A 27,684-nucleotide genomic window follows, 5' to 3' on the forward strand; every position below is an offset into this window, starting at 1 on the left:
GACAGCAGACATAATAAAAAACTAGTGAACATGAGACGACTTTAGTGTTGTGATCTCTATGCTTCTGCAAGATCTCAAGACATAGCAAGCAGACAGCATCAGGGAGATGTAATGGCATGATTCTTCATGTCTCCTAATCAGATGCTACATCACTGCGGTACACTTCTTCTGTATAAATAGACGGTAGCAGAACTGTAGATACATCAAACAAGAAGCTCTTCTTTTCTGCTTCTCCTCCTCATCAACCACAATACAGAGAAAAGCTTAAAGCTCAGAGATGGCTTTCCACCAAAGATCGACAAGTTTTCCTTCTAGGGCTCACGTCAGTGAGACTGAAGTCGAGCAAGAACTCCACAGCCTAGAAGCAAGCATCTCTTCCTCCAATTCCATCAGCACGATGTGCGTTGGTCTCAGGAGTCTTGCAAACATCTATGATGCTCTTGAAGAGATGATTTGCCTACCAAGCAACCAAGTTTGCTCCTCCCAGCAGAGGAACATATTGGATGGTGAAATTGAAGGTTCTCTCGAGCTGCTAGATCTCTGCAGCGCCATGCAAGAGATCTTCGTCGAGATGAAGGCTATCATCCAAGAGCTGCAAGTGGCTCTAAGGAAAGGCGAGGATGCCGCCTCTCAAGCCAAGATCCAATCTTACACCCGCTTGGTAAAGAAGGCCAAGAAACATTTCAAGAAGACTGCGAAGAAGGCTCCTGCAGCTTGCAGGATAGTCATGCTGTTGGCCAAGGCCAGAGAGATCTCTGTCTCTCTGCTGGAGTCCACACTCCATCTCTTGTCAAAGCAAATCGAAATGCCTAAACAGTCTCTTGTTTCCAAGGCATTTCACAAGAAGAAGGCAGCTGTTTGCAAGGAGGAGCAATTGTCAGGGCTAGAGTGCAGTATCGGAGATCTCGAGAGCGGAGTAGGACATCTGTTCAGGAAATTAGTCCAGAGCAGAGTTTCTCTACTCAACATCCTTAGCTCGTAGATACTCCCAAGTCACTCTTGACACTCTGATTGGCATCCACCTTTTAAGGAATAGCTGATCTTCATACAGTTTTCCCATATTTATACACGAGATAGTATAAATGTAAATGATACTATAGAAAGAGAAACAGAAGTTTTGATCCATTTCACCATTTCATGCTTGATGTGTGTTTTGTGAGTCTACTATACTTTATTTTAATGTCCTTAGTTAGTGGATCTTGCTTCTTGTGCATGAAACATGCCAGATCAAAGTCACAAGGTCTCAACTTGCTGTTAGCAGAATCAATCAATTTTATTATCCAGATTCTTTACCACCACCACATGTCCACATGGCTGTGCAGTCTGGCACTAGAATTTAACTAGTACTCTCAAGTTTTAACATCGTCGACATCTATATCATTTAAGCATTTAAGGTGAAAAAACAACAAAAACATTTATCTTAGAAGCACAACCTTTTGCATGTCCTACAGGATTAAGAATAATCTGAGCAAAGCGTAATCCAACCTTTTGCACTGATATTGTCATGTACAGTAGCCTTATTAATAGCCTTTCTGAACAAGGGCTTGTGGAATCGGCCATTGAGTAATTTCAAAGCAGGCCATGTAAGCCTGGTATTTTTTGTTTCAGTGCTGTGGCAAAGGGTTTGTGCAGAGCTGCGCGATGGGAGGAAGCTGGGGAGCTGATATCTGAGATGGCCAGAAAGGATTGTCCGCCAAATGAAGTGACATCAATATACTAATCAATTCCTTGTGCCAAAAAGGGCTTGTCGATTGTGCAATCTAGGTGCTCGAGCAAATGCCAAAGTATGGAAGTACACCTGATATTTTTTTTGACCGGAAAGTACACCTGATATTTTCATATACAATGCTCTTAACAATGGCTTTTCTGAACAAGGCTGTCCGGATGATGCCCGCAAGTTATTAAGCACTATGTCGTGCAAGCCTGGTGCCGTTTCCTATAATTCTACATTGAAGGGTTCATGTAGAGCTGAACGATGGAAGGAAGCAGAGGAGGTTGTGGATATGCTTAGAAAGAAGTGCCCTCTAAAGGAAGTAACATTCAATTATGCTACTCAATTGTTTATACCAACCAGGTTAATTTGAGTCAACCTTTGAAATCTCTTGAGAAAATGCCAATAATATAAAGTTATGCTTGGTCATCTACACTGCCCCCGCGAAGGGCGCTTTTGTAAGCAAGAGTCTGAAGGATGCCCCGAGTTATGAATCAGCGCACTTGTGCAGGCCTGCCACAGTTCGCTCTTATGCTTCAAAGGATTTGTGTAGAAATGAGCAACATGTAAATGCCAGAGTTTCTGGTTGAGATCAGCGCCGGGAGGGTAATCCAAATAAGGCCTCTTTTGGTTAGGCTGGATATAGCCAGGATCATGGCCTGATCCACGCCAGTGACACAAAACGTGATGTAGGCAACCGGATGAGGTGAGGCCATCTCTCCCTTCTGATTCTTGTGTTGAGCGCCCCTGATTCTCCTCTTTCCCCTGCTTGAAAGAATTGGCGGGCATGGATCTTGGGCTGGAACTAATTTATTATGTATCAATATGATGTACTGCATATTGCCGCTTTTACTAGACATGCACATGCCTGTTTTTACCAATTCATGTTTGTCTCCTGTATTCAGGTTTCAGAGTAGAATCAGCTATGTACCTTGCTTTTGTGAAGAGAAACTGTCTTTAGTTGAACAAGCGCTGCCGATGCCATTCTTAGAAAACTGTGTTATATATATACCTATATAGATGCGCTAGTTTTGCTTGCTTTCCTTCTCAAAGTATACACCAAGAGCCTGCATAATGCATCCTCATTTTTCGCAGCTTCTCATCTGTTTGATTTACTGTTTCTGCAGATATTGCAACTACTACTAGCTGGAGGGAGCTTGTTGATTAAGGAATGTACTATATTTTGTTGTAAGGAGAAAAGTCAGTTGCAACAAAGAATTATTTGATTTTCTGTCAGTTACCAAGTGATCTCAGATGTTTTGTTCTGTCTGAAATGGTTGAAATATTTAAAAAGCATTGTACTTCTGAGTAATTCTGAAAATCCATGGTTTCCTTCATATCTGGTTCTTCTCATGCGCCATCTCCACGGGAATTCTGGATGATGAGTATGTGTTATAAACTTATAATCCAAATACCTGCTCGGTCAGCTTCTGAAGATGGGAAGTTCAGAGTTCAAGCAAACAAAGGTATCTTTCTGAAACAACACTTCCATTTCTTTGGCTTCTTAATCTTGTGCAGTTACTTGACAGTTCAAGACTTTTCAATTAAAGGGCTCAGGAGTCTTATACTTTACAACATTCTATTTATTTCAATCATTTCTTGGATGATCTGCTAAGCTTTTCTTGATTGTATCAATCCGTTATATATTCGGTAATCAAACCAAGTAAGTTGACACAGTATACCTACAAGTAGGTTGTTCTAATTCCATGAGATGTATTAGTTTCTATCTCTGACCTTTAGAAAACATACATGCTCATTGAAACTGCATTGCTAAAAAAATTAAACAGTAGAGAAAAAAGGAAAATAATCAAGTCTTGAATTTTCTGTGTCCAGGAAGACTGTAAAAGTGAAACAATGTAACCTTATGGAAATTTGACCTCCCAAACTAACCCATTGGATGACCAGACCTGGGTAAAACACCCACTTACAAAATTTGCAGCATTCTACCGTATTTTTTTGGTTGAGAAAACGCAAAAGCCTCAAACTGACCAGCAAACAGGATTTGTTAGCATCCATACTTTGTGATGTGGCAAGTGACAAATCTTTCATTCACAGAACCGAACCATTTGACTGGCAACAGAAGCAATGGCCTGAAAAGGAAAAAGAGAGAATGTAAAAAAAAATAAAGAGCTCCGTGTTTCTCCAGCACATAAAAATGCCTGCTCCAAATCTTGAGGTTATCACGAATATATCCAACAAATGTAGAGCATGCTGGTAGCCAGCAGCATTCGTCTAAATAATAGCTTGAGCGTGCAATTATGTCTGACCCACCATCAAATTATACCATTCTTAATTAGCCCTTGCTGCTATAAGTGGAACACTGCAATGAGACGGTTCATCTCGAGGGTAGCAGACCACAATATAAAATGTAGTGAACATGAGACGACTTTGGTGTTGTAACCAATACACTGCTGGCAGATCTCAAGGCATAGCAGACAATATCATGGAGATGTAATGGCATGATTCTTCATGTCTACTAATCAGATGCTACAGTACATCTGTGCACTTATTTGTATAAATAGGCGTCAGCGGAACGGTAGATACATCAAACTAGAAGCTCTTCCTTCTTCCTCTCTTCGACCACAATACAGAGCAAATCTTCAAGCTCAGACATGGCTTTCCACCAAAGAACGACAAGTTTGCCTTCTAGGCCTCACGTCAGTGAGACCGAAGTCGAGCAAGAACTCCACAGCCTAGAAGCAAGCATCTCTTCCTCCAATTCCATCAGCAGGATGTGCGATGGTCTCAGGAGTCTTGCAAACATCTACGATGCTCTTGAAGACATTATTTGCCTACCAAGCAACCAAGTTTGTTCCTCTCAGCAGAGGAACATATTGGATGGAGAAATGGAAGGTTCTCTCGTGCTCCTAGATCTCTGCGGTGCCATGCAAGAGATCTTCGTCGAGATGAAGGCCATCATCCAAGAGCTGCAAGTGGCTCTAAGGAAAGGGGATGTTGCAGCTGCTCAAGCCAAGATCCAGTCTTACACCCACTTGGCGAAGAAGGCCAGGAACCATTTCAAGAAGGCCACGAAGAAGGCTCCTGCAGATTGCAGGATGGTCATGCTATTGGCCAAGGCCAGGGAGGTCTCTGCCTCTCTCCTGGAGTCCACACTCCATCTTGTGTCGAAGCAAATCGAAATGCCTAAACAGTCTCTTGTTTCCAAGGCATTTCACAAGAAGAAGGCGGTTGTTTGTAAGGAGGAACAATTGTCGCAGTTAGAGTGCAGTATCGGAGATCTTGAGAGTGGAGCTGGACATCTGTTCAGGAGATTAGTCCAGAGCAGAGTTTCTCTACTCAACATCCTTAGCTCATAGATACTCCCAAGTCATTCTTGGCGCCCTCCGATCGGCATCCGCCTTTTAAGGAATAGCTGATCTTCATACACTATACTGTATAAATGTACATGATACCATAGAAATAGAAAGTGAAACCAAAGTTTTGATCCATTTGACCATTTCATCCTTGAAGACGTGTTTGTGATCCCAGTTTTTGATGCCCATGGTTAGTGGATCTTGTTCCTTATGCATGAAACATGCCAGATCAAAGTCACAAGGTCCCAATCGATCAATTTTACTATCCAGATTCCCCACCACCACCACATGGCTGTGCACTACTCTGGCACTACAACTGAGTATATCATTTAAGCATTGAAGGTGTCAAAATAAGAAAAAAACATTTACTCCAGAACCACAACTTTTTGCATATTCTACAGTATTAACAATAATCTGAGAAAGACATAATCCAAACTTGCCAGTGCACAAACTTTTTCGTCACTTTATATGCTCATTCCCGGGGTCTCTGAGAATCAGTTAGTACGACTAAGAGGTTAGATATTAAATGGTCATGCCGCTCACACGGTGGGTGGCTGAAAGCCTCAAGCTGAAAACAGAATATGGGGATAACATGCTGAACCGCTAACATGGATCTTTTGCAGTGGATCTTGTTTCCATGGCCTAAACATGCCAGCTCTGACTGTTGAGGCTTTAACCTGTAATTTGCAAGAGTGCCCACCAAGGAAAATACCTTATTAAATACAGGTATGTCACAGCTCAATGTTAGGTTAGCAACCCATTAAGTAATTGCATGGGCGTGCAATTATGCTGAAATCGACCATCAGACTAAACCACATCTTTTTGATTGCTTCTTGTTGCCAATTGCTGGAACATGATATTGTGATGCCTCATCTCAAGGACACTAGGCACAGAAAACAAAATGTACTAAACATGAGAAGACTTTAGTGTTGCGATCTCTATGCGTCTGCCAGATGTCAAGGCATAGCAGACAGCATGTGGCCGATGTAATGGCATGATTCTTCATGTCTACCAATCAGATGCTACAATACAGCTGTACACATCTTCTGTATAAATAGGCGGCAGCAGAACGGGTAGATACATCAAACAAGAAGCTCTTACTCTCTGCTCTTCTCCTCCTCTCATCAACCACAAGGCAGCGATAACCTTCAAGCTCAGATATGGCTTTCCACCAAAGATCGACAAGTTTGCCTTCTAGGCCTCACGTCAGTGAGACCGAAGTCGAGCTAGAGCTTCAGAGCCTAGAAGCAAGCATCTCTTCCTCCACTTCCATCAGCACGATGTGCGATGATCTCAGGAGTCTTGCAAACATCTACGATGCTCTTGAAGAGATTATTTGCCTACCAAGCAACCAAGTTTGCTCAGCCCAGCAGAGGAGCATGTTGGATGGAGAAATGGAAGGTTCTCTCGAGCTGCTAGATCTCTGCAGCGTCATGCAAGAGATCTTCGTCGAGATGAAGGCCATCATCCAAGAGCTGCAAGTGGCTCTAAGGAAAGGTGATGATGCAACTACTCAAGCCAAGATCCAATCTTACACCCGCTTGGTGAAGAAGTCCAAGAATCTTTTCAAGAAAACCGCGAAGAAGGCTCCTGCAGATTGTAGCATGGTCATGCTGTTGGCCAAGGCTAGAGAGATCTCGGTGTCTCTCCTGGAGTCCACACTCCGTCTCTTGTCGAAGCAAATCGAAATGCCTAAACAGTCTCTTGTTTTCAAGGCATTTCAGAAAAAGAAGGCAGTGGTTTGCAAGGAGGAGCAATTGTCAGGGCTAGAGTGCAGTATGGGCGATCTCGAGAGCGGAGCAGGACATCTGTTCAGGAAATTAGTCCAGAGTAGAGTTTCTCTACTCAACATCCTTAGCTCATAGATACTCCTGAGTAACTCTTGACGCCCTTCGATTGGCATCCGCCTTTTAAGGAATAGCTGATCTTCATACAATTTTCCCATATGTATACACTATACTGTATAAATGTACATGATAGTATAGAAAGAGAAACCAAAGTTTTGATCAATTTGGCCATTTCATGCTCGAAGATGCGTTTGTGATACTTTATGTCGATATCCTTGGCTAGTGGATCTTGCTTCTTATGCAGGAAACATGCCAGATCAAAGTCACAAGGTACCAACTTGTAGTTAGCAGAATCAATCAATTTTATTACCCAGATTCTCCACCACCACCACATGGCTGTGCAGTCTGGCACTACAATTGAATACATGTTTCATACAACAATGTCCAAACTTTTCTTTTATTTTATACAACAAGGTCCAAACTAGTGTACTCAAATTTTAACATCATCGCATCTATATCATTTAAGCTTGGAAGGTGAATTAAAAAAGCATTTACTGTAGAACCACAGCCTTTTCCCTGTTCTTTAGGATTAACAGTAGTCGGAGCAAGACCTAATCCAAACTTGCCACTGCACAAAGCTTTTGTTCCTCTCCATATAATGATTCTCAATACACAGAGAACAATCGATGCTTTATATGCTTCCAACTTCACCAAAAATAAAGATGCTGATGTTGGAGAATCAGTTGGTATGACCAAGAGGTAATAAGATTGTACAGAACATTGACAAAACAGGTTGTCAAAACTGTAAGAGTTTCTTTCCACAGAATTTTTATAAATTTTATATAAAGTATATACAAGTAAGTAAAAGGAAAAGAAATAAAAAAAGCTACCTATCTATCTAACTGTGCAGCTATACAAGAGAACAGCTATGAAGCTAAACCGAGAAAGCTAAACCCAAACTAGGTGTTTAGAAATAAAAACTTAGCTCTCGAAGGCACTCTGTATATCAAAATCTTCTTTCTGTAAGCTTCAAACTGAAAAAAATGAGGATAATGCGAAACCGATGATAGATCTTGAGCAGTGGATCTTGTTTCCATGGCCTAAACATGCCAGCTCCAGTCGCCGAGGCTTTAACTTTTATTTGCAAGAGTGCCCACCAAGGAAAATAATTTATAAAGGCATGATAAAGCTAGATGCTAAGTTAGCGATCTTTTAAATAATGGCTTGAGCGTGCAATTATGCCAAGATCCACCATCAGACTAAACCTCCCTGCTGGTTCTTGCTGCCAATTATTGGAACATGATTATGTGATGGCTCATCTCAAGGACAGTAGACACACAAAACAATGTACTAAACATGAGAAGACTTTAGTGTTGCGATCTCTATACTTCTGCCAGATCTCAAGACATAGCAAGCAGACAGCATCTGGGAGATGTACTGGCATGATTCTTAGTGTCTACCAATCAAATGCTACTGCTTGTACATTTCTGTATAAATAGGCCTCAACAGAGCAGTAGACACATCAACCCAAAACTGTTCTTTTCTTCAACTCTCATCACCTGCAATACAGAGTAAAGCTTCAAGCTCAGATATGGCTTTCCACCAAAGATCGATCAGTTTGTCTTCTAGGCCTCACGCCAGTGAGACCGAAGTCGAGCTAGAGCTTCAGAGCCTAGAAGCAAGCATCCCTTCCTCTAATTCCATCAGCACAATGCGCGATGGTCTCAGGAGACTTGCAAACATCTACGATGTTCTTGAAGAGATTATTTGCCTACCAAGCAACCAAGTTTGCTCCTCCCAGCAGAGGAACATATTGGATGGAGAAATGGAAGGTTCTCTCGAGCTGCTAGATCTCTGCAGCGCCATGCAAGAGATCTTGGTCGAGATGAAGACCATCATCCAAGAGCTGCAAGTGGCCCTAAGGAAAGGGGATGATGCAGCTACTCAAGCCAAGATCCAATCTTACACCCGCTTGGTGAAGAAGGCCAAGAATCTTCTCAAGAAGAACACGAAGAGGAGTCCTGCACACTGCAAGATGGTCATGCTATTGGCTAAGGCCAGGGAGGTCTCTGCCTCTCTCCTGGAGTGCACACTCCATCTGTTGTCGAAGCAAATCGAAATGCCCAAACAATCTCTTGTTTACAAGGCATTTCACAAAAAGAAGGCGGCCTTTTGCAAGGAGGAGCAATTGTCGGAGTTAGAGTGCAGTATCGGTGATCTCGAGAGTGGAGCAGGGCATCTGTTCAGGAAATTAGTCCAGAGCAGAGTTTCTCTACTCAACATCCTTAGCTCATAGATACTTCCAAGTCACTCTTGAGTCTTGACGTCCTCCGATTGGCATCCGCCTTTTAAGGAATAGCTGATCTTCATACAATTTTCGCACAAGTATACACTATACTGTACAAATGTACATGGTACCATAGAAAGAGAAAGAAAAGTTTTGATCCATTTGACCATTTCTTCCTTGAAGATGTGTTTGTGATCCTAGTAGTCTATTTTGAAGCCCATGGTTAGTGAATCTTGTTCCTTATGCATGAAATATGCCAGATCAAAGTCAAATGGCCTCCACTTGTACTTAGCAGAATCAATCAATTTTCTTGTCCACTACCACCCATGGCTGTGCAGTCTGGCATAATTAGTGCACTCAAACTTTAAACATAGTCGACATCTATATCATTTATGCATTGAAGAAAAGAAAGCATTTACCCTAGAACCAAGCTTTTTGCATGTTCTACCGGATCAATAATAATCTGCGCAAGACATAATCCAAACTTGCCATTGCGCAAAGTTTTTGTTTATAATGATTCTCAACACACAAAGAACCCTTTTCGAGAAATAATACACAAAGAACAACTGATTCTTTATCTGCTTATTTGTTATTTCAAAATTCACCTAAGTAAAGATGCGGATGTCCGAGAATAAGTTAGTACAACTAAAAGGTAATTGGATTGTACAAAGACATTGAAAAAAAAGACACAACAAAAGCTTGTCTGTGTAGTGGTTAGATATGAAATTGTCATGCTACTCACACGGTGGGTGGCTGAAAGCCTCAAACTGAAAAAATGGGGAACACGCTGAACCACTAACATGAATCTTGTTTCCGTGGCCTAAACATGCTCCGACCGTCGAGGCTCTAACTTGTGATACACAGCAGTGCCCACCAAGGAAAATACCTTATTAAAAGGCATGTTACAGCTAATTGCTTGGTTAGCGATCCATTAAATAATGGCATGGGCGTGCAATTATGCCAAGATCCACCGTCAGATTAAACCGCATCTTTTTGATTGGTTCTTGCTGCCAATTGCTGGAACAAGATAATGTGATGACTCATCTCAAGGACAGTAGGCACAGAAAACAGTGTACTAAACATGAGAAGACTTTAGCGTTGTGATCTCTACGCTTCTGGCAGATTCAAGGCATAGCAGACAACATGTGGGAGATGCAATGGCATGATTCTTCCTGTCTACCTATCAGATGCTACAACACAGCTGTACACATCTTCTGTATAAATAGGCGGCAGCGGACTGGTGTATACATCAAACAAGAAGCTCTTATTTTCTGCTTCTCCTCCTCTCATTCACCACAAGACAGCGATAAGCTTCAAGCTCAGATATGGCTTTCCACCAAAGATCGATAAGTTTGCCTTCTAGGCCTCACGTCAGTGAGACCGAAGTCGAGGAAGAGCTCCACCACCTAGAAGCAAGCCTCTCTTCCTCCAGTTCCATCAGCACGATGTGCGATGGTCTTAGGAGTCTTGCAAACATCTACGATGGTCTTGAAGAGATTATCTGCCTACTAAGCAACCAAGTTTGCTCCTCCCAGAAGAGGAACATGTTGGATGGAGAGATGGGATGCTCCATTGAGCTCTTAGATCTCTGCAGCACCATGCAAGAGACCTTCACTGAGATGATGGTCATCATCCAAGAGCTTCAACTGGCTCTACGAAAAGGAGATGATGCTGCTGCTCAAGCCAAGATCCAGTCTTTTACTCGCTTGGCGAAGAAGGCCAGGAAACATTTCAAGAAGACTGCCAAGAAGCCTGCATCCGACAAGATGGTCATGCTATTGACCAACGCAAGAGAGATCTGCATCTCTCTGTTGGAGTCCACACTCCATCTCTTGTCGAAGCAAATTGAAATGCCAAAGCAGTCTCTTGTCTGCAAGGCATTTTACAAGAAGAAGGCCGTTGTTTGCGAGGAGGAGAAATTGCAGGAGTTAGAGTGCAGCATCCAAGATCTTCAGAATGGAGCAGGAAATCTGTTTAGGAAATTAGTCCAGAACAGAGTTTCTCTTCTAAACATTCTTAGCTCATAGATACTCCACATCACTCTACTCACTGTGATTGGCATCCGCCTTTTTGAGGATGATCCGATCTTGAGACAGTTTTGCCATATGTATAGAGTACAAACGTACAGAAATTATAGAAACAAAGACCAAAGTTTCGATCCATCTCAGATTTTGCGATATTGATAAAATCTCTTTGGGCTTTGTGATGAATATATGCATGACAAGAGGAAATGTGTATGATGTGAATCCATCATGTAGTTGCTAGGTTTTTGTTATTGGTCATTTTTGTGGTAAATGTTAACAGTAAAATGATTATAGACCTACAATATGTAAGTTTTTTTTACAAGTTAACATTACCTTAAGATTCTTTTTTATCTGTACCTTAAGATTCTTGATTAGTACACAATCTTGATTAGCCAGGTCGAAGCCACATGGTTGATGGTTGCGCAAGATTCCCTTCAAAGTTGCAAATGCTGTCCATCATAAGCTCAGTTATTATTTTGGTATGTATCTACCTTCTTATTCTTATTCATATATGATAAGTTTTCAGTGCTGCTAAAATCATATGGCTAATTTTCATGGATAGATTAAGTTAAAGAATGAAATAAAAAATGTTCTTAACAACAAAAATAATCCATATGCACATACGAAAAGAAATTATATGCTGGTATCTTCTGCATAATTTTATTTTATGTTTGATGGGAGATAATTATTGGATTGAGCATCATGAATTTATGAGATACCATATCCTAATGTTAACACATTAACAACAATAAAATCTATACTGTAAAATAGAAATATTTTGCCTCATCAAGGCATGGTACTATATTTTTGTTTGTTTCTTCGCCCCTCTTACATTGTATACGAACGCCAGTAAAATCCATTACAACCCTATACACTAAAAAAACTCATTCAGCTAAGAATTCGTGACGAAATTTACCAACATATTTGTCCAAAAACCTTAGAACCATGCCTGTTCAACTATTATCTTGACACTCAATGGCGACAACATATATATGCTTAATATCTCACAGAAAATGCAAGCATTTTGGGGCCACGAAGAGGTTTGTGCGCTTGAACACCTGTACATTTGTTAGCATTACTAGATGAATTGCATGCATCCAACTGAAACAGGCCAGCAATGTTATGAAGAGTCAAGAGTTCAGCGAAAAAGGCTTTCACCCGGCTTTATATATAAAGCAACGATCAGAGATACAAATCCGAATACAACACGCCACTGAAAAATGCAACACACGCACAACCAAGGCAAGATACAAGGGTGCCGATGCATCACAACACTACCCAATCGACCACCAAGCAAACTACAGATGAGCCAAAAAGAACCACTTGGGGCCAACGAGGACCTCTCGAGAACCAGTCACCGAGAAGAAGTGAATCGGGACAATGAAGGAGCATGGACTCCATGGCGGTGCCTTCAAGAAGGGCACGTCCGAATTGTCACTACCGCCCGATCCCGAAGATCAAGTTTTCACCTAGAGCAATGTGAAGAAGAAGGGAACACCAGGATGGAGCCTTCATGAAGGAAACAACGCTCGCGGCCGCCGCCACCATCGTCCTGAAAGAACCGGGCGAGTAGTGCACTCCGGTGTTAACCCTCCCTCCACCAAACCACCATGCTACGCCGAACATCATCAACCATATGCCACCCGCATGACCTTGGCTGCCCAACTGCACCCATGACGCGTGCTCCGCCCACGAACATCGCGTCTCCCGCCGCCAAGGCCGCTGCCCTGCATCCAAGCACCTCCGTGAGCACCCGAAGGCCTTGGCTTTGGCATAACTGGCAGCCCCCAACCGACGAAGCAGCCAGCAACTGCCTTGCCTTGAACATCACCAGAGCCTCGCCAGACGGCACACGGCTGAGGAAAGGGGAAGGGGGAGTGGACGCATCCAGACTAGCGCACCCCCGCACCGGTGACGGGTGGCCCGACATCGGGGCCTCCCATCCCTCCTAAGAACTCCCCACCGGACACACCCCCGTGTCGCCTCACCGTGGCAGCCGACGGGGCTCGACGTGAGGCCACCAACGACTGCCCGCCCATCGACATGGAGAGCCAAGCCACCCCTCACCCGCATCCGAGAGAGCTCACCGAAGGACCACCTCGCGGCGCCCACCGGCCACACCAGCACTGGAGCACCGCCGGGGCGCTAACCCCCACTACAACGCAGGCGCCTCCGCGGCCTGGCCAGAGCCGCCTAGCACCCTGCCACCCCAAACCGGAGCAGCCGTGTCGTCAGCCGCAACGCCACCTCCTTAGCCTCCTCACCGGCCACCCCCAAAGGCGTCCGCTTGAACACCTCTACATTTGTTAGCATTACTAGACGAAATGCAAGCATGCTGCCGATGTTATGAAGAGTCAAGAGTGTAAGGTTGGACAACGACTGTTAGCAGAACCAGATAGCACAACGCTGGAACATGCGCATGAAGTCAATGACTCCTTACACCAGCAAGACGAAACCACACGTCGACACCCTCGTGCAGATGAGTTTGCCACTAACAACTAAGACACCGCTGCAGCATGCCAGCGACAAAGCATGAAGAGGGCTAGTCATCACACACATGATCAAGCTGTCTAGCTCATCCAGCACAAAAAACTGATCCTCGTGTGCGAGTTTGCCCCTGATAATTAAGACACTTTCGACAGGCCCATATACTCCATTCATAAATGTATAAAACGATAAGAAGACAGCAGAGCGGCATAAACTTGCCTTGAAGATGGGGGACAAACTCTCAGGGCTTGAACTGACAAGATTCCACTAAAAATGATAGCTTGAGCATGCAACTATGTGAAGATCCATCATCAAACTATACCATTCTTAATTAGTCCTTGCTGCCAATTAGTGGAACATGACAGCGTGAACATGAGACGACTTTAGTGTTGGGATCTCTGTGCTTCTGCCAGATCTCATGGCTAATGCAATGGCATGATTCTTCATGTCTACTAATCAGATGCTGCATCACAACTGTACACACACCTTCTGTATAAATAGGCGTCACCAGAACGGTAGATGCATCAAACTAGAAGCTCTTCTTTCGTCCTCCTCTCATCAACAAAATCACAGAGAAAAGTTTCAAGCTCAGAAATGGCTTTCCACCAAAGATCGACCAGTTTGCCTTCTAGGCCTCACGTCAGTGAGACCGAAGTCGAGCTAGAGCTACAGAGCCTAGAAGCAAGCATCTCTTCCTCCAATTCCATCAGCACGATGTGCGATGGTCTCAGGACTCTTGCAAACATCTATGATGGTCTTGAAGAAATCATATGCCTACCAAGCAACCAAGTTTTCTCCTCCCAGAAGAGGAGCATGTTGGATGGAGAAATGGAAGGCTCTCTTGAGCTGCTAGATCTCTGCTGCGCCATGCAAGAGATCTTCGTCGAGATGAAGGCCATCATCCAAGAGCTGCAAGTGGCTCTAAGGAAAGGTGATGATGCAGCTACTCAAGCCAAGATCCAATCTTACACCTGCTTGGTGAAGAAGTCCAAGAATCTTTTCAAGAAGACCGCGAAGAAGGCTCCTGCAGATTGTAGCATGGTCATGCTGTTGGCCAAGGCTAGAGAGATCTCGGTGTCTCTCCTGGAGTCCACACTCCGTCTCTTGTCGAAGCAAATCAAAATGCCTAAACAGTCTCTTGTTTTCAAGGCATTTCAGAAAAAGAAAGCAGTGGTTTGCATGGAGGTGCAATTGTCAGGGCTAGAGTGCAGTATCGGCGATCTCGAGAGCGGAGCAGGACATCTGTTCAGGAAATTAGTCCAGAGCAGAGTTTCTCTACTCAACATCCTTAGCTCATAGATACTCCTGAGTTACTGTTGACGCCCTTCGATTGGCATCCGCCTTTTAAGGAATAACTGATCATCATACAATTTTTCCCATATGCATACACTATACTGTATAAATGTACATGATACTACAGAAAGAGACACCAAAGTTTTGATCAATTTGGCCATTTCTTCCTTGAAGATGTGTTTGTGATGCTTTATGTTGATATCCTTGGCTGGTGGATCTTGCTCCTTGTGCATGAAACATGCCAGCTCAAAGTCACAAGGTCCCAACTTGTAGTTAGCAGAATCATTCAATTTTATTACCCAGATTGTCCACCACCACCACATGGCTGTGCAGTCTGGCACTACAATTGAATACTCAAATATTAACATCGTTAGGATCTATATTCATTGAAGGACTGAAAGTGAAAAAGTAACGAAAACATTTACTCTAGAACACAACTGACTTCTACAGATATTTCATGGAAGATGAATATTCGATTGACCATGATAGATTTCGGACATACCATATCTTAATGTTAACACATTAATAGCAATAGAATCTCACCTGTAAAAGGGAAACATTTTGCCTCATCAAGGCATGGGGCATAGACATTGGTAATATACTTCTGTTTCTCCCCCCCCCCCGGTTACATCGTATACTAATACCACTAAAATCCATTAGAACCGTATACACTAAAAAAAAATCTCATGTAGCTAAGAATTTGTGAGAAAATTTACCAACATATTTGCCTCTTCAACGATTTATATATTCACAGAAAATGTAAGCATTTCTGGACCACAAAGAGGTTTGTGCATTTGAACACCTCTACATTTGTTAGCATTACTAGACGAATTGCAAGCATGCCAGCAATTTTATGAAGAGACAAGAGTGTAAGGTTGGACAACGGCTGTTAGCAGAACCAGATAGCACAATGCTGGAACATGCGGATGAAGTCAATGACTCCTTACACCAGCAAGACGAAACCACACGTCTCGACACCCTCGTGCAGATGAGTTTGCCACTAACAACTAAGACACGGCTGCAGCATGCCAGCGACAAAGCATGAAGAGGGCTAGTCATCATACACATGATCAAGCTGTCTAGCTCATCCAGCACAAAAAACTGATCCTCGTGTGCGAGTTTGCCCCTGATAATTAAGACACTTTCGACAAGCCCATATACTCGTTCATAAATGTATGAAACGATAAGAAGACAGCAGAGCGGCATAGACTTGCCTTGAAGATGGGGGACAAACTCTCGGGGCTTGAACTGACAAGGTTCCACTAAATGATAGCTTGAGCATGTAATTATGTGAAGATCCCTTATCAAACTATACCATTGTTAATTAGTCCTTGCTGCCAATTAGTGGAACATGAGATGACTTTTGTGTTGGGATCTCTATGCTTCTGCCGGATCTCAAGGCTGATGTAATGGCATGATTCTTCATGTCTACTAATCAGATGCTGCAGCACAGCTGTACACATATCTTCTGTATAAATAGGCGTCAGCAGAATGGTAGATGCATCAAACTAGAACTCTTCTTTCTTCCTCCTCTCTTCGACCACAATACCGAGCAAATATTCAAGCTCAGACATGGCTTTCCACCAAAGATCGACAAGTTTGCCTTCTAGGCCTCACGTCAGTGAGACCGAAGTCGAGCTAGAGCTTCAGAGCCTAGAAGCAAGCATCTCTTCCTCTAATTCCATCAGCACGATGTGCGATGGTCTCAGGACTCTTGCAAACATCTACGATGGTCTCGAAGAAATCATCTGCCTACCAAGCAACCAAGTTTGCTCCTCCCAGCATAGGAGCATGTTGGATGGAGAAATGGACGGTTCTCTTGAGCTGCTAGATCTCTGCAACGCCATGCAAGAGATCTTCGTCGAGATGAAGGCCATCATCCAAGAACTGCAACTGGCTGTAAGGAAAGGTGATGACGCAGCTATTCAGGCCAAGATCCAATCCTACACCCGCTTGGTGAAGAAGTCGAAGAATCTTTTCAAGAAGACTGCAAAGAAGGCTCCTGCAGATTGTAGCATGGTCATGCTGTTGGCCAAGGCTAGAGAGATCTCTGTGTCTCTGCTGGAGTGCACACTCCATCTCTTGTCAAAGCAAATCGAAATGCCTAAACAGTCTCTTGTTTCCAAGGCATTTCACAAGAAGAAGGCAGCTGTTTGCAAGGAGGAGCAATTGTTGTGGCTAGAGTGCAGTATCGGAGATCTCGAGAGTGGAGCAGGACATCTGTTCAGGAAATTAGTCCAGAGCAGAGTTTCCCTACTCAACATCCTTAGCTCGTAGATACTCCCAAGTCACTCTTGGCGCCCTCCGATTGGCACCCGCCTTTTTAAGGAATAGCTGATCTTCATACAATTTTGCCATATGTATATATACACTATACTGTACAAATGTTCATGATACTACAAAAAGAGAAAGAAAAGTTTTGATCCATTTGACCATTTCTTCCTTGAAGACGTGTTTGTGATCCCAGTATAGTCTATTTTGAAGCCCATGGTTAGTGAATCTTGTTCCTTATGCATGAAACATGCCAGCTCAAAGTCAAATGGCCTCAACTTGTACTTGGCAGAATCAATCAATTTTATTGTCCACCACCACCACATGGATGTGCAGTCTGGCATAATTAGTGCGCTCAAATTTTAAACATCGTCGACATCTATATCATTTAGCATTGAACAAAATGAAAATTACCCTACAACCAAGCTTTTTGCATGTTCTACCGGAACAACAATAATCTGAGCAAGACGTAATCCAAACTTGACATTGCGCACAGTTTTTGTTTATCATGATTCTCAACACACAAAGAACCCTTTTCGAGAAAAAATACACAAAGAACAACCAATTCTTTATATGCTTATTTATTATTTCAAACTTCACCTAAGTAAAGATGCCGATGTCCGAGAATCAGTTAGTACGACTAAAAGGTGACAGGATTGTACAAAATCAGTGAAAAAAAGAGACACACAATAAAAGCTTGTCTGTGTAGTGGTTAGATATCAAATGGTCATGCTACTCACACGGTGGGTGGCTGAAAGCCTCAAACTGAAAAAATGGGGATAACACGCTGAACCACTAACATGAATCTTGAGCAGTGGATCTTGTTTCCGTGGCCTAAACATGCCAGCACCGACCGTCGAGGATCTAACTTGTGATACCCATCAGTGCCCACCAAGGAAAATACCATATTAAAAGGCATGTTACAGCTAAATGCTAGGTTAGCGATCCATTAAATAATTGCATGGGCGTGCAATTATGCCAAGACCCACCGTCAGACTAAACCGCATCTTTTTCATTGGTTCTTGCTGCCAATGGCTGGAACATGATAATGTGGTGACTCATCTCATGGACAGTAGGCACAGAAAACAATGTACTAAACATGAGAAGACTTTAGTGCTGCGATCTCAAGGCATAGCAGACAGCATGTGGGAGTTGCAATGACATGATTCTTCATGTCTACCAATCAGATGCTACGACACAGCTGTACACATCTTCTGTATAAATAGGCGGCAGCGGAACGGTAGATACATCAAACAAGAAGCTCTTTTTTTCTGCTTCTCCTCCTCCTCCCATCAACCACAAGACAGCGAAAAGCTTCAAGCTCAGATATGGGTTTCCACCAGAGATCGATTAGTTTGCCTTCTAGGCCTCACGTCAGTGAGACCGAAGTCGAGCAAGAGCTCCACTGCCTAGAAGCAAGCATCTCTTCCTCCAATTCCATCAGCACGATGTGCGATGGTCTCAGGAGTCTTGCAAGCATCTACGATGGTCTTGAAGAGATTATTTTCCTACCAAGCAACCAAGCTTGCTCCTCCCAGCAGAGGAACATGTTGGATGGAGAGATGGAATGCTCCATTGAGCTGTTAGATCTCTGTAGCACCATGCAGGAGACCTTCGCCGAGATGATGCTCATCATCCAAGAGCTCCAACTTGCTCTAAGAAAAGGAGATGATGCAGCTGCTCAAGCCAAGATCCAGTCTTTTATTCGCTTGGTGAAGAAGGCTAGGAAACATTTCAAGAAGTCTGCCAAGAAGCCTGCATTTGACAAGATGGTCATGCTATTGACCAAGGCAAGAGAGATTTGCATCTCTCTGTTGGAGTCCACACTCCATCTCTTGTTGAAGCAAATTGAAATGCCAAAGCAGTCTCTTGTCTGCAAGGCATTTTACAAGAAGAAGGCAATTGTCTGCAAGGAGGAACAGTTGCAGGAGTTAGAGTGCAGTATCGAAGATCTTCAGAATGGAGCAGGAGATCTGTTCAGGAAATTAGTCCAGAACAGAGTTTCTCTTCTAAACCTTCTTAGCTCATAGATACTCCACATCACTCTACTCCCCTTGATTGGCATCCGCCTTTTTGAGGATGAGCCGATCTTGATACAGTTTTGCCATATTTATACAGTACAAATGTACAGAAATTATAGAAACAAAGACCAAAGTTTTGATCCATCTCAGATTTTGTGATAATTGATAAAATCTCTTGGGGCTTTCTGATGAATATATGCATGACAAGAGGAGATGTGTATGATGTGAATCCATCATGTATTTCCTAGGTTTGTGTCACTGGTTTCATTTCTGTGGTAAATGGTAAGATCAAGATGATTTTAGACCTACATGCAAGTTTTTTTACAAGTTAGCATTACCTTAAGATTCGATTTTTTTAGCTGCACAAGATTCTTGATTAGCACACAATCTTTATTTTGTAGATCTCACCGATCATGCATAGGACACGCCAGGTCGAAGCCACATGGTTGATGGTTGCGTCACACCTAGCCAGATTCCCTTCATAGTTGCAAATGCTGTCCATCATAAGCTCAATTATTATTTTGGTATGTATCTACCTTGTTATTCTTATTCATATGATAAGTTTGCATTGCTGATAAAATCATATAGCTAATTGTGATGGATAGATTAACTGAAAAAATGAAATAAAAAATGTTCTTAATAATAAAATAATCCATATTCACATATGGAAAAAATTTGTATGCTGGTTTCTTCTGCATGATGTTATTTGGTATTTCATGGGAGATGATTATTGAATTGAGCATCATGGATTTATGAGATACCATATCCTAATGTTAATACATCTTTTCTCGAAAAGAAGGATGACCCCCAGCCTCTGCATCTGGGAGATGCATGCAGCCATTTTATTAGTTATGCACAAGGACCTTACAAGGTAATACATCAATATGTCTGAATCCGCCGCCCTAGGGGGCGGCATGGGCGATTCAGATCTCAGCTGCCGTTGCCCCGCTCCCTCCACCTCCGTGTTGGAAGTATGCCCTAGAGGCAATAATAAAATGTTTATTATTGTATTTCCTTGTTCATGATAATTGTCTATTGTTCATGCTATAATTGTATTAACCGGAAACCGTAATACATGTGTGAATACATAGACCACAACATGTCCCTAGTAAGCCTCTAGTTGACTAGCTTGTTGATCAATAGATGGTCATGGTTTCCTGACCATGGACATTGGATGTCATTGATAACGGGATCACATCATTAGGAGAATGATGTGATGGACAAGACCCAATCCTAAGCCTAGCACAAGATCGTGTAGTTCGTATGCTAAAGCTTTTCTAATGTAAAGTATCATTTCCTTAGACTATGAGATTGTGCAACTCCCGGATATCGTAGGAATGCTTTGGGTGAGCCAAACGTCACAACGTAACTGGGTGGCTATAAAGGTGCACTACGGGTATCTTCGAAAGTGTCTGTTGGGTTGGCACGAATCGAGACTGGGATTTGTCACTCCGTGTAAACGGAGAGGTATCTCTGGGCCCACTCGGTAGGACATCATCATAATGTGCACAATGTGACCAAGGAGTTGATCACGGGATGATGTGTTACGGAACGAGTAAAGAGACTTGCCGGTAACGAGATTGAACTGAAGGAAATATGCCCTAGAGGCAATAATAAAGTTATTATTTATTTCTTTATATCATGATAAATGTTTATTATTCATGCTAGAATTGTATTAACCGGAAACATAATACATGTGTGAATACATAGGCAAACAGAGTGTCACTAGTATGCCTCTACTTGACTAGCTCGTTAATCAAAGATGGTTATGTTTCCTAACCATAGACATGAGTTGTCATTTGATTAACGGGATCGCATCATTAGGAGAATGATGTGATTGACTTGACCCATTCCGTTAGCTTAGCACTTGATCGTTTAGTTTGTTGCTATTGCTTTCTTCATGACTTATACATGTTCCTATGACTATGAGATTATGCAACTCCCGTTTACCGGAGGAACACTTTGTGTGCCACCAAACGTCACAACATAACTGGGTGATTATAAATGTGCTCTACAGGTGTCTCCGAAGGTACTTGTTGGGTTGGCGTATTTCGAGATTAGGAATTGTCACTCCGATTGTCGGAGAGGTATCTCTGGGCCCACTCGGTAATGCATGTCACTACAAGCCTTGCAAGCATTGCAACTAATGAGTTAGTTGCAGGATGATGTATTATAGAACGAGTAAAGAGACTTGCCGGTAACGAGATTGAACTAGGTATTGAGATACTGACGATCGAATCTCGGGCAAGTAACATACCGATGACAAAGGGAACAACATATGTTGTTATGCGGTTTGACCGATAAAAATCTTCGTAGAATATGTAGGAGCCAATATGAGCATCCAGGTTCCGCTATTGGTTATTGACCAGAGACGTGTCTCGGTCATGTCTACATAGTTCTCAAACCCGTAGGGTCCGCACGCTTAAAGTTCTATGACGATTATATTATGAGTTTATGTGTTTTGATGTACCGAAGGAGTTCGGAGTCCCGGATGAGATCGGGGACATGACGAGGAGTCTCGAAATGGTCGAGATGTAAAGATCGATATATTGGACGACTATATTCGGACATCGGAAAGGTTCTGAGTGATTCAGGTATTTTCGGGAGTACCGGGGAGTTACGGGAATTCGTATTGGGCCTTAATGGGCCATACGGGAAAGGAGAGAAAGGCCTCAAAGGGTGGCCGCACCCCTCCCCATGGGCTGGTCCAAATTGGACTAGGGAGGGGGGCGCCCCCTTCCTTCCTTCTCCTTTTCCCTTCCCTTTCCTTCCCTCCTACTCCTACTACTTGGAAGGGTTCCTAATTTTACTAGGAAAGGGGGAATCCTACTCCCGGTGGGAGTAGGACTCCCCTAGGGCACGCCATAGAGAGGGCCAGCCCTCCCCCTCCTCCACTCCTTTATATACGGGGGCAGGGGGCACCCCAAAGACACAACAATTGATCTCTTAGCCGTGTGCGGTGTCCCCCTCCACCATAATCCACCTCGATCATATCGTAGCGGTGCTTAGGCGAAGCCCTGCGTCGGTAGAACATCATCATCGTCACCATGTCGTCGTGCTGACGAAACTCTCCCTCAACACTCGGCTGGATCGGAGTTCGAGGGACGTCATCGAGTTGAACGTGTGCAGAACTCGGAGGTGTCGTGCGTTCGGTACTTGATCGGTCGGATCATGAAGATGTACGACTACATCAACTGCATTGTGCTAACGCTTCCGCTTTCGGTCTACGAGGGTACGTGGACACACTCTCCCCTCTCGTTGCTATGCATCACCATGATCTTGCGTGTGCGTAGGAAAATTTTGAAATTACTACGTTCCCCAACAGTGGCATCCGAGCCAGGTTTTATGCGTTGATGTTATATGCACGAGTAGAACACAAGTGAGTTGTGGGCGATATAAGTCATACTGCTTACCAGCATGTCATACTTTGGTTCGGCAGTATTGTTGGATGAAGCGGCCTGGACCGACATTACGCGCATGCTTACGCGAGACTGGTTTTACCGCCGTGCTATGCACACAGGTGACTAGCGGGTGTTAGTTTCTCCAACTTTAGTTGAACCAAGTGTGGCTACGCCCGGTCCTTGAGAAGGTTAAAACAACACTAACTTGACAAAATATCGTTGTGGTTTTGATGCGTAGGTAAGAACGGTTCTTGCTCAGCCCGTAGCAGCCACGTAAAACTTGCAACAACAAAGTAGAGGACGTCTAACTTGTTTTTGCAGGGCATGTTGTGATGTGATATGGTCAAGACGTGATGAGATATAAGTTGTTGTATAAGATGATCATGTTTTTTTGAAGTTATCGGCAACTGGCAGAAGCCTTATGGTTGTCTCTTTATTGCATAAGATGCAAGCGCCAAATAATTTCTTTACATTATCGCTATGCGATAGCAATAGTTGCAAGAGCAATAGTTGGTGAGACGACCATGTGACGACACATTGATATAGATCAAGATGATGGAGATCATGGTGTCATGCCGGTGACGATGGAAATCGTGACGATGCTTTGGAGATGGAGATCAAGGGCACAAGATGATGATGGCCATATCATGTCACATATTTTGATTGCATGTGATGTTTATCTTTTATACATCTTATTTTGCTTAGTTCGGCGGTAGCTTTATAAGATGATCTCTCACTAAATTTCAAGATAAAAGTGTTCTCCCTGTGTATGCACCGTTGCGAAAGTTCTTCGTGCTAAGACACCGCATGATGATCGGGTGTGATAGGCTCTACGTTCAAATACAACGGGTGCAAAACAGTTGCACACGCGGAATACTCAGGTTAAACTTGACGAGCCTAGCATATAACAGATATGGCCTCGGAACACTGAGACCGAAAGGTCGAGCGTGAATCATATAGTAGATATGATCAACATAGTGATGTTCACCATTGAAACTACTCCATCTCATGTGATGATCGGACATGGTTTAGTTGATATGGATCACGTGATCACTTAGAGGATTAGAGGGATGTCTATCTAAGTGGGAGTTCTTAAGTAATATGATTAATTGAACTTAAATTTATCATGAACTTAGTCCTGGTAGTATTAGCATATCTATGTTATAGATCAATAGCTCGCGTTTAGCTCCCCTGTTTTATTTTTGATATGTTCCTAGAGAAAACTAAGTTGAAAGATGTTAGTAGCAATCATGCAGATTGGATCCGTGATCTGAGGCTTATCCTCATTGCTGCACAGAAGAATTATGTCCTTGATGCACCGCTAGGCGACAAACCTATTGCAGGAGCAGATGCAGATGTTATGAACGTTTGGCTAGCTCAATATGATGACTACTTGATAGTTTAGTGCACCATGCTTAAGCGGCTTAGAATCGGGACTTCAAAGACGTTTTAAACGTCATGGACCATATGAGATGTTCCAGGAGTTGAAGTTAATATTTCAAGTAAATACCCGAGTTGAGAGATATGAAGTCTCCAACAAGTTCTATAGCTAAAAGATGAACGAGAATAGCTCAAGAAATGAGCGTGTGCTCAGATTGTCTGGGTACTACAATCGCTTGAATCAAGTGGGATTTAATATTCCAGATAAAATAGTGATTGACAGAATTCTCTAGTCACCATCACCAAGTTAGTAGAACTTCGTGATGAACTATAATATGCAAGGGATAACGGAAACGATTCCCAAGCTCTTCGTGATGCTGAAATTGACGAAGGTAGAAATCAAGAAAAGCATCAAGTGTTGATGGTAAACAAAAACCACTAGTTTCAAGTAAAGGGACAAAGGGAAGAAAGGGGAACTTCAAGAAGAACAGCAAGCAAGTTGCTTCTCAAGTGAAAAACCCAAGTCTGGACCTAAGCCTGAAACTGAGTGCTTCTACTACAAAGGGACTGGTCATTGGAAGCGGAACTACCCCAAGTAATTGGCGGATAAGAAGGATGGCAAAGTGAACATAGGTATATTTGATATACATGTTATTGATGTGTACTTTACTAGTGTTTATAGCAACCCCTTAGTATTTGATACTAGTTCAGTTGCTAAGAATAGTAACTCGAAACGGGAGTTGCAGAATGAACAGAGACTAGTTAAGGGTGAAGTGACGATGTGTATTGGAAATGGTTCCAAGATTGATACGATCATCACCGCACACTCTCTATACTTTCGGGATTAGTGTGAAACCTAAAATAAATGTTATTTAGTGTTTGCGTTGAGCGTGAATATGATTGGATCATGTTTATTGCAATACAGTTATTCATGTAAGTTAGAGAATAATTGTTGTTCTGTTTACATGAATAAAACCTTCTATGGTCATACACCCAATGAAAATGGTTTGTTGGATCTCGATCGCGGTGATACACATTTTCATAATATTGAAACCGAAAGATGCAAAGTTAATAATGATAGTGCAAATTATTTGTGGCAATGCCGTTTAGGTCATATTGGTGTAAAGCGCATGAAGAAAATCCATGCTGATGGGCTTTTGGAATCACTTGATTATGAATCAGTTGATGCTTGCGAACCATGCCTCATGGGCAAGATGACTAAGACTCCGTTCTCCGGAACAATTGAGCGAGAAAAAGATTTGTTGGAAATCATACATACTGATGTATGTGGTCCGATGAATATTGAGGCTCGCGGCATGTATCATTATTTTCTGATCTTCACAGATGATTTGAGCAGATATGAGTATATCTACTTGATGAAACACAAGTCTGAAACATTTGAAAAGTTCAAAGAATTTCAGAGTGAAGTGGAGAATCATCGTAACAAAAATAAAAGTTTCTACGATATGATCGCAGAAGTAAAATATTTGAGTTATGAGTTTGGCCTTCAGTTAAAAGAATGTGAAATAGTTTCACTACTCATGCCACCTGGAACACCATAGTGTAATGGTGTGTCTGAACGTCGTAACCGTACTTTATTAGATATGGTGCGATCTATGACGTATCTTACCAATTTACCACTATCGTTTTGGGGTTATGCATTAGAGATAGCTACATTCACGTTAAATAGGGCACCATCTAAATCCGTTGAGACGACACCGTATGAACTATGGTTTGGCAAGAAACCTAAGCTGTCGTTTCTTAAAGTTTGAGGTTGCAATGCTTATGTGAAAAAATTTCAACCTGATAAGCTCAAACCCAAATCGGAGAAGTGCATCTTCATAGGATACCCAAAAGAAAATGTTGGGTACACCTTCTATCACAGATCCGAAGGCAAGATATTCATTGCTGAGAATGGATCCTTTCTAGAGAAGGAGTTTATCTCGAAAGAAGTGAGTGGGAGGAAAGTAGAACTTGATGAGGTAACTGTACCTGCTCCTTTATTGGAAAGTAGTTCATCACAGAAATCTGTTCCTGTGACTATTACACCAATTAGTGAGGAAGCTAATGATGATGATCATGTAACTTCAGATCAAGTTACTACCGAACCTCGTAGGTAAACTAGAGTGAGATCTGCACCAAAATGGTACGGTAATCCAGTTCTGGAGGTCATGTTACTTGACCATGACGAACCTACGAACTATGAGGAAGCGATAATGAGCTCAGATTCCGCGAAATGGCTCGAGGCCATGAAATCTGAGATGAGATCCATGTATGAGAACAAAGTATGAACTTTGATTGACTTGCCCAATGATCGGCGAGCCATTGAGATTAAATGGATCTTCAAGAGGAAGACGGACGCTGATAGTAGTGTTACTATCTACAAAGCTAGAATTGTCATAAAAAGGTTTTCGACAAGTTCAAGGTGTTGACTATGATGAGAGTTTCTCACTCGTATCTATGCTTAAGTCTGTCAGAATCATGTTAGCAATTGTCGCATTTTATGAAATCTGGCAAATGGATAAACAAAACTGCATTCCTTAATGGATTTATTAAAGAAGAGTTGTATATGATGCAACCAGAAGGTTTTGTCAATCCTAAAATTGCTAACAAAATATGCAAGCTCCAGCGATCCATCTATGGACTGGTGCAAGCATCTCGGAGTTGGAATATACGCTTTGATAAGTTGATCAAAGCATATAGTTTTATACAGACTTGCGGTGAAGCCTGTATTTACAAGAAAAGTGAGTGGAAGCACTACAACATTTCTGATAAGTATATGTGAATGACATATTGTTGATCGAAGATAATGTAGAATTATTCTGCAAAGCATAAAGGAATGTTTGAAAGGAGTTTTTTTTTCAAAGAAAGACCTCTGTGAAGCTACTTACGTATTGAGCATCAAGATCTATAGAGATAGATCAAGACGCTTGATAAGTTTTTCAATGAGTACATACCTTGACAAGATTTTGAAGTAGTTCAAAATGGAACAGTCAAAGAAGGAGTTCTTGCCTGCGTTACAAGGTGTGAAGTTGAGTAAGACTCAAAACCCGACCACGGTAGAAGATAGAGAGAGAATGAGTCATTCCCTATGCCTCAGCCACAGGTTCTATAAAGTATGCCATGATGTGTACTAGACGTATTGTATACCCTGCCCTGAGTTTGGCAAGGGAGTACAATAGTGATCTAGGAGTAGATCACTCGACATTGGTCAAAATTATCCTTAGTGGAATAAGGATATGTTTGTCGATTATGGAGGTGACAAAAGGTTCGTCGTAAAGGGTTACGTCGATGCAAGTTTTGACACTGATCCAGATGACTCAAAGTCTCTATCTGGATACATATTGAAAGTGGGAGTAATTAGCTAGAGTAACTCCGTGCAGAGCATTGTTGACATAGAAATTTACAAAATACATACGGATCTGAATGTGGCAGACCCGTTGACTAAACTTCCCTCACAAGCAAAACATGATCACACCTTAGTACTCTTTGGGTATTAATCACATAGTGATGTGAACTAGATTATTGACTCTAGTAAACCCTTTGGGTGTTGGTCACATGACGATGTAAACTATGGGTGTTAATCACATGGTGATGTGAACTATTGATGTTAAATCACATGGCGATATGAACTAGATTATTGACTCTAGTGCAAGTGGGAGACTGAAGGAAATATGCCCTAGAGGCAATAATAAAGTTATTACTTAT

The 27,684-nt window shown here is 42.5% G+C and overlaps 8 protein-coding genes across 16 annotated transcripts; all 8 read left to right on the forward strand.

Moving 5' to 3' along the window:
* The first annotated feature begins 207 nt into the window (after positions 1 to 207).
* LOC125546082 lies at positions 208 to 1,138 on the forward strand. Its single transcript, XM_048710219.1, has one exon. It carries the CDS (start codon positions 278 to 280, stop codon positions 980 to 982), a length of 705 nt encoding a protein of 234 aa, XP_048566176.1. The 5' UTR covers positions 208 to 277; the 3' UTR covers positions 983 to 1,138.
* A 440-nt stretch (positions 1,139 to 1,578) lies between these two features.
* Positions 1,579 to 21,255, forward strand: LOC125546084. 9 transcript variants are annotated; one of them, XR_007300429.1, is made up of 6 exons: positions 1,579 to 1,784; positions 1,876 to 2,417; positions 2,839 to 3,177; positions 11,516 to 11,602; positions 19,597 to 19,719; positions 21,213 to 21,255. XR_007300429.1 is itself a non-coding variant. In XM_048710224.1 (3 exons), the coding sequence occupies exon 3, from the start codon at positions 16,476 to 16,478 to the stop codon at positions 17,178 to 17,180; it is 705 nt and encodes a 234-aa protein (XP_048566181.1). In that variant the 5' UTR covers positions 2,908 to 3,177; positions 11,520 to 11,602; positions 15,658 to 16,475; the 3' UTR covers positions 17,181 to 17,330. The 9 variants fall into 9 exon arrangements, 4 of the variants coding, with proteins under 4 accessions (XP_048566181.1, XP_048566182.1, XP_048566178.1 ...); XR_007300428.1 differs by lacking the exon at positions 21,213 to 21,255 and having other exon boundaries at positions 19,597 to 19,775; XR_007300431.1 differs by lacking the exon at positions 21,213 to 21,255 and having other exon boundaries at positions 19,627 to 19,775.
* On the forward strand, positions 3,045 to 7,035 carry LOC125546085. Its single transcript, XM_048710226.1, has 3 exons — positions 3,045 to 3,177; positions 5,649 to 5,751; positions 5,905 to 7,035. Exon 3 carries the CDS (start codon positions 6,186 to 6,188, stop codon positions 6,888 to 6,890), a length of 705 nt encoding a protein of 234 aa, XP_048566183.1. The 5' UTR covers positions 3,045 to 3,177; positions 5,649 to 5,751; positions 5,905 to 6,185; the 3' UTR covers positions 6,891 to 7,035.
* Positions 3,184 to 5,158, forward strand: LOC125546086. The gene has a single exon (XM_048710227.1). It carries the CDS (start codon positions 4,324 to 4,326, stop codon positions 5,026 to 5,028), a length of 705 nt encoding a protein of 234 aa, XP_048566184.1. The 5' UTR covers positions 3,184 to 4,323; the 3' UTR covers positions 5,029 to 5,158.
* LOC125546087 lies at positions 7,180 to 9,419 on the forward strand. The gene has a single exon (XM_048710228.1). It carries the CDS (start codon positions 8,404 to 8,406, stop codon positions 9,106 to 9,108), a length of 705 nt encoding a protein of 234 aa, XP_048566185.1. The 5' UTR covers positions 7,180 to 8,403; the 3' UTR covers positions 9,109 to 9,419.
* Positions 10,237 to 11,450, forward strand: LOC125546090. The gene has a single exon (XM_048710230.1). It carries the CDS (start codon positions 10,425 to 10,427, stop codon positions 11,124 to 11,126), a length of 702 nt encoding a protein of 233 aa, XP_048566187.1. The 5' UTR covers positions 10,237 to 10,424; the 3' UTR covers positions 11,127 to 11,450.
* On the forward strand, positions 11,610 to 15,634 carry LOC125546083. Its single transcript, XM_048710220.1, has one exon. The coding sequence runs from the start codon at positions 14,130 to 14,132 to the stop codon at positions 14,907 to 14,909; it is 780 nt and encodes a 259-aa protein (XP_048566177.1). The 5' UTR covers positions 11,610 to 14,129; the 3' UTR covers positions 14,910 to 15,634.
* Positions 17,483 to 19,588, forward strand: LOC125546089. Its single transcript, XM_048710229.1, has one exon. The coding sequence runs from the start codon at positions 18,503 to 18,505 to the stop codon at positions 19,202 to 19,204; it is 702 nt and encodes a 233-aa protein (XP_048566186.1). The 5' UTR covers positions 17,483 to 18,502; the 3' UTR covers positions 19,205 to 19,588.
* Positions 21,256 to 27,684: the final 6,429 nt, after the last annotated feature.

This window comes from Triticum urartu, chromosome 3 (genome assembly GCF_003073215.2).
Source record: "Triticum urartu cultivar G1812 chromosome 3, Tu2.1, whole genome shotgun sequence".
Lineage (NCBI taxonomy): Eukaryota > Viridiplantae > Streptophyta > Magnoliopsida > Poales > Poaceae > Triticum > Triticum urartu.

What these genes read in the sequence shown, in the direction of transcription:
- LOC125546082 (XM_048710219.1), top strand. Translation starts at nt 278, where the DNA reads ATGGCTTTCCACCAAAGATCGACAAGTTTTCCTTCTAGGGCTCACGTC.
- LOC125546086 (XM_048710227.1), top strand. Translation starts at nt 4,324, where the DNA reads ATGGCTTTCCACCAAAGAACGACAAGTTTGCCTTCTAGGCCTCACGTC.
- LOC125546085 (XM_048710226.1), top strand. Translation starts at nt 6,186, where the DNA reads ATGGCTTTCCACCAAAGATCGACAAGTTTGCCTTCTAGGCCTCACGTC.
- LOC125546087 (XM_048710228.1), top strand. Translation starts at nt 8,404, where the DNA reads ATGGCTTTCCACCAAAGATCGATCAGTTTGTCTTCTAGGCCTCACGCC.
- LOC125546090 (XM_048710230.1), top strand. Translation starts at nt 10,425, where the DNA reads ATGGCTTTCCACCAAAGATCGATAAGTTTGCCTTCTAGGCCTCACGTC.
- LOC125546083 (XM_048710220.1), top strand. Translation starts at nt 14,130, where the DNA reads ATGCATCAAACTAGAAGCTCTTCTTTCGTCCTCCTCTCATCAACAAAA.
- LOC125546084 (XM_048710224.1), top strand. Translation starts at nt 16,476, where the DNA reads ATGGCTTTCCACCAAAGATCGACAAGTTTGCCTTCTAGGCCTCACGTC.
- LOC125546089 (XM_048710229.1), top strand. Translation starts at nt 18,503, where the DNA reads ATGGGTTTCCACCAGAGATCGATTAGTTTGCCTTCTAGGCCTCACGTC.